This window comes from Lagopus muta, chromosome 8 (assembly GCF_023343835.1).
Source record: "Lagopus muta isolate bLagMut1 chromosome 8, bLagMut1 primary, whole genome shotgun sequence".
NCBI lineage: Eukaryota > Metazoa > Chordata > Aves > Galliformes > Phasianidae > Lagopus > Lagopus muta.
In genome coordinates this window covers 13,488,254-13,494,253 of record NC_064440.1, presented here as the reverse complement: position 1 = coordinate 13,494,253, position 6,000 = coordinate 13,488,254, and the positions used below count along the sequence as shown (strand labels likewise).

At 50.3% G+C, this 6,000-nt stretch overlaps 1 protein-coding gene across 1 annotated transcript in view; it reads left to right on the top strand.

Annotated features, from left to right (window-relative positions):
• The first annotated feature begins 3,388 nt into the window (after positions 1-3,388).
• Positions 3,389-6,000, top strand: part of MARCHF4 (membrane associated ring-CH-type finger 4) — an 81,206-nt gene continuing 78,594 nt past the window's right edge. The window contains exon 1 of the mRNA XM_048953328.1: positions 3,389-5,466. Within this exon, the coding sequence (XP_048809285.1) occupies positions 5,005-5,466 (462 nt within the window). The 5' untranslated portion in view covers positions 3,389-5,004. The remainder of the gene's footprint in view (positions 5,467-6,000) is intronic.

Genomic DNA, 6,000 nt, shown 5'->3' with positions numbered 1-6,000 from the left:
AAAAAAAAAAGAAAAGAATTTCTAATATGATTAGAATATCATACTTCCACATAGACAGGTCAAGTATCACTGCTTGCTCCACCTACCTACCCTCTGCACCTCACTGAACTGAGTTACAGCTTATACAGAGAATTAAGGACAAGCACATTAACAGAAATATTTCTTTCCTCTTTGTTGAGGTGGCAGCTAAGTGCCATTAGCCCATATTCTGCTCTAGAAGACCAGAGTTGGGATATCTGCCATGAGATCTGCATGAGCCTCTGCAGAGGCTCTCAACATGACCTTAACAGCCCACGGTGTGGATAGCAGAAGATCTGGTGCTGAGGCCCAGCCTGGATGGGTGCTTTGTTGGATGCATGTCTTCTTTACTAAGCTCTCTACACTGTGCAGCTTACAGAATGAAAATACTTTATGGATTATTAATGCCATTGCTGCTATTAAGAATAAATAAGGGTTATAGAGAGAGCATCATGACAGAATCCTGGCCTTATTTGAAGGGAGGAAGAAAAGCATGGGAGTGGTCCCATTGAAGGGAAGATCTGTCAATAGCACAGAGAGCTAGAGGTTTGCAAAAGCTGGGCTGGACCACGCTTCTCTATGCTCTGTAATGCCCTGAACCAGAGGGGCACACTCACACCACTGGTCCCCACTCACTCACTCCTCTTCAGTAAGTTATAGAGCCCAAACATGTCTCATTCCAAGACGTTGCAGAGCTCAGGATGTCCCATTCAGTAGCCAATATGTAAGCACCCAGAAGGAACCAACCAAAAGGAATCACTTCCCATTTTCAGCCCATGCACTCATGTTTTTTTCTTGCTCTTCTGGTACCTGAGGAAGATAAGATAGTTTGCATTAGCACTGATGCCTCCAGTATGCTTCCTCCCTGTGTTATCCTTGCAACTGTTGGTGGGCTCAAGAGACACAGGGCCAAAACCCTCAGAGACAGATTTTTTTCTAAGAGGAGAAGGTGTTGCCCATTATTTACTCTACATTGCTTCCCATGGAGCAAAGTTAGGCAGCCTGCATTGACCCACTGACAACTCCCTGCTTTCACTAGGATCTCACCAATGAGGCTTGGGCCAGCTCTTTCCAGTGTGCACATTTTAAGCAAGAGACCTCAATCCATAACAAGGGACCTGAATGCAGCATCCAAGTGTGAAAACATTGGCCGCTGTCCCATTTACTGAAAGAGGAATATTAGTACCAGCTCACCTCTGGGAAGCATATGGAGCACCTCCGATTTATTATTTGTTTTATTTATTTTGTCACATTTATCAGCCATTCAACTCTCCGGGCACACAGCCCATACATTAAAACCCAGAGCATAATATAAAGATCTCCTCTATTGTGAGCACATCCTTTCTGAAAAACCAGGCATGGCCATGAGGGAAGGATGAAGGATGCATTACACATGCAAAATATGACAACAATATATTTTTCTCCAATTCTGTTATTGATGGAACCATTCTGAAAATGTTGGTGACATCAAAACAATAGGATGAGGGCAATAAAAAGCAGGAGGGTGGAAAGCCATGCTGGAGGTTGGGCATCTAGACAGCCTCTAATCAGCCTCTCTCATGCTCAGGAAGTCCCTAAAATGCTCTTACCATTATTATTTCTCTAATGACCTCATCAGACACGCGTGAAATTCTGAGAAGCCTTAAATGTTGTAGAGATCCACAATGGCAAATCTGCCCAGTTTTTCTGAGAAACAGCAAGCTGCGATGATGAATGCTTTAACACTGCAGCATCTCGATGTGTAATTTATTTGCTGGAAATTAATTGCATATGCTGGTTTCATTTTTCTGTAGCAAATAATCAGTTTTGCTCCCTTTTTAATTAGGTAGCAACATAGATTCCTCTGCTGATCATGGCACAGTGGTTTACACATCACATCTTATTCTAAGGGAGACCATTTCAAATCATTGTTCAGGACCTACCACAACTTTTGGGTGGCATCACATTCTCTGTCAGCTCTAACTCCTGAGTCAGTACTGATGAAGACCCCATGCACCCACCATCTAGAGAACCCAATCTGGGTTTTGGTGGATGTTATACATCTGCCATATGGGAGCTGGAAGAAACTCTACAGAGAAAACAAATTAAGGATCCTGAAATTTCAATGGTGTTGACGTGATGTCAGGCCCAGGCACTGCTTTGTTTCACCAAAAAGTGTGTCCCATGGGCGGATATTCACTGATCCTTGAGCTAAGACACTGGACTGACATTAGCAGAACTTCATAGACTAGAAGCTTCCACATCATCTGTGCCATTAATGGGTTTGGTCCACATCAAACCAGCACCTTTGCCAACTGGAAAGACTGGAGCAGCAGGACAAAGCCCCAGCTGAGAGCTCATTTTCCCCTTATATTTGGCAGCTGAACAGGGCTGTCTGGCACACAGGGCAGGACAAGGTGGGGAAAGCCACCTCTGCTGACATTTGCAGGAGAAATCTAATGGACTGCAGCAGCTGCTACTTAAAATTTTCAAGTAGGCTGACGAGAATAAGAAACTATGAGGTTTGGCTGCTATTGGTTACTCTCAGCAATAATTTCTATCTTAATTAATTCTAATTAAGTGATAGTGTTCAGTCATATTTACCCTTTATTGGGCTACAAGGAGCCCATATTTCTACTGAAATATGCGCGACCGAAACAAAACAAATCTATCAGTGAACGAACGCTGCTGGGGTGAAATGAAAAATATTGATTATCATCGCTATTAAACCATGAAATCCTCCGCAACTAATTAATCTGCCAGGGAAAAAGTTTGTTAGCGGCATTTCTGCTTCCTGCCGGCAACCTGACAAGCAGGAATCACCAAACACTCGATGGCTGCCACCTGCCCCTGAAAGTTTCCCCGTTCCTTAGCTCCCCGCAGCAGGCGGCGGGGAGGTGAAAAGCAGCCCGAAAACATGCCTGAGCGCTGAGGTTTGGCGCTCATCAGCTCTGCCCTGCTTCGCTGCCTTCCGGCTCCTCCGCGCCGCCGTGCCCGCCTCCCTCCACGCCCGCCCTTTCCGCAGGGCTCGCTGCGGGGTCCCGGGCGTGCCCGGCCTCGGGGGCGCGCAGCGCGGTGCCGCCGTGCCCGCGCCTCTCCCCGCGCCCGCGCTCGGCGGAGCTGTCCGCGGCGCGTGGTGCTGAAGCCGCAGCGGCCGCCCAGCCCTTTCCTCCGCCCCCCTCCCTTCTTCCCCGGCGTGGGCTCTTGCAGGCAGCCGGCAGCCTGGGGCATCAAAGGCTGGGGAGGGCCCCATTCCTCTCTTTGATTCTCCCCCCCACCCCACCCCGCCTTTTTGCTTCTTCTACCTTTTTTTTTTTTTTTTTTTTTTTTTTTTTTTAAAGCCGGGGGAGGGAGGAGAGCGCAGCCACGTTACACCCCTCCCTTCCTGCAAATCCCCGCTTGCACTGCAAACAATCTGCCTTCCCCATTGCATCCAAGGGAGATAGCAACAGCAACATCATCACTGCAAGCCGGATGGGAGCGCAGAGAGGAGGCTGCTGAGGGAGAAAGGCACACACGCACACACCAGCTCGATGTTGCCAAAGCGGCAGGAGCCGCACGAAAAATAAGCCATGCTGCTCGGTGTGTCTGGCGCATTGTGCTCTATCAGAGCCTTTTAGGAGGAAGAAGAGAATTACCCACACCGATTTTTTTTTTCCTGCCTGCGAGAGTGCGACAGACTTGCGATGGTTGAATGTCAATGCCTATGAGAGAGAACAACAGTCAGAGGAGGAGGACAGAAGGGGAGGAAAATGAAGGTGGGGATGGTGGTGAAGAGAAAGAAGCACCCTCATCCAATGCATCAAAAGGAAGTCCCTGCAATTGCTGATAGAGCTCTGGCTGCCTCACCATCTACAATGGTCTGTACAAGCTGCCAATGCGTTTGATGACGTTCATGTTTTGTGAAAGGAGGAAAGGAAACGTGACCATGTAAGATCCACGTTTCTCCGGTCAATTACATGCGAAGAATAGGTCTGATTTCGACCGTTCTTTTTTTTTTTTTTTTTCTTTTTTGGTCCAGGATGGTAACTGCCTAGGGAATAATACAGCCGCCTTCCCTCACCAGTTTTGCTCTGATATTTTTAAATTTTTTTTTTTTTAATTTATTTTTTGGTGTGGTCCAGACAGCTGCTGGAATAGAGAAGGTCAGAATATACAAATACGTATAATATATATATATGATATATATGATATATATTATATATATAAATATATTTATCTCAGTACATCTGAGATTAAGCTCATTGAATGCTAATTATTTCTTTCAGGACTTTTAATATTTACAGTGAAATCTTTTAAAGGCAACAGTACATTCTGACGCCACCTGGGAGTACAGTGTTGGAGACGTAGGGTGTTTTCCCATAAACAATGTGAAGGTCTTTTTGTTAAAGAGGCAATTTTGATATTAACAGCAGCTACCCATTTTGCATTTTGATAGCCAGACCGGCTGCTATTTTGTTCGGGTACACACCAGGTCTCGTGCGACTGAGTTTTATTTTATAATTGAAAAAAAAAAAAAAAAGAAGAAGAAAAGGAAAATTACTTGAGATGCCAAATACTGTCGAGAGGACCGTATTCTCCCTCTTCCCCACACCCACTGGAGACGCGGACCCTTCTTTTTTACAGGCTTAGAGTCGCCGGAGCCGAGCTGGGCTCCCTCCGGAGCGCCGCACAGCACCGTGCCCGCGCCCCCGGACCCCGCGGCGTGGGAGATTTCTTCCCTCCTCCCGCTGATTTGCAAACAAACTTGTGGAATCCGCCCCGTCCGAGGGGGAGGGGGATAAAATCCCCCCGGGGAGTAGAGTGGGTTTCGGTTTTTTTTTATATTATTGCAAGATTTCAGCGGGCTGCCGGGGATCTCCCCCTTCTCGCCCTCTTTTGTCGTTTCTCGGCCGGCCAGCGCAGCCCCCCCGCAGCACTGAGGTCTCAGCAGAGCCCCCCGGCCGCGGGGCGCCCGGCTCCTGCCCTTTCTTTCCCACCTCATCCCCGCCTGTCAAGGAAAGGCACATGTTAATACCACCCGGCGCGGTCATTTTCTGTTACTGCTGCTGCGGGCTCCTCCGTCCGAGACAGATGTTGCGAAACCAAGGCCTCCTCAAGTGCCGCTGCCGCATGCTCTTCAATGACCTGAAGGTCTTCCTGCTGCGGAGACCCCCCGCGCCGCCGCCGCCCTCGCCGCCGCCGCCGCTTCCCATGCCCGGCGGCGCAGAGGCGGGGGCCGGCGGCGCCGCTCCGCTCGGGGGGCGCGGGCCCGGCTGGCGGGCGGCGGCGGCGGGCGGCGGAGCGGGCAGCCCGGGAGCCGAGGAGTGGGGCAGCCCCGCCGGGGAGCCGCCCGCCTCCCTGCCCAGCAGCACCTCCTCGGATGACTTCGGCAAGGGCAAGGCCGAGGACCGCTACTCGCTGGGAAGCAGCGTCGATAGCGGCATCCGCACCCCGCTCTGCAGGATCTGCTTCCAGGGTCCTGAGCAGGTGAGGCCGTACGCGGAGGTGGGTGGTGGGGTTGGATATTGGCTCGTCCGGAGCAAAAAGGAGATGGGAACGCTCTCCCTCAAGCGGAACGGCCCCCAGGGGAAGAGAAGATGGGGATGCTCACTCCTAACTTAGAACAGCCCCAGCCCAGTCGGCTCTAGAGATGGGCATGCTCTCCCCTAACCAGAATGGCCCCAGCCCAGGTGCTGGGCAGGTGTGGGGGCCAGATGTTGCTCAGCTTAACCGCAGCTGTGGTTCTTCATGGAAATGTTGGGGCTGTGCCCCTTGCAGCCCAGGAGCCTTGGCTCCAGGTGCCCATCCCCAGGCTTACAGCCACGCAGGTGTGGCACAGCGGGGACTCACAGTCAGAGTGCATCTCAGCATGGGGGTCTCCACCCCCGAGAGGGTACTCAGTTGTGATGGTGCCAAAAGGGATGTGAAGGATGGGGATCCATTGTGATGATCTCAGAAGGGTGCGTTTAATGTGCTGTTGGCTTTTAAGAATACAACTCGAGTCTGTAGGAACACGTGGTA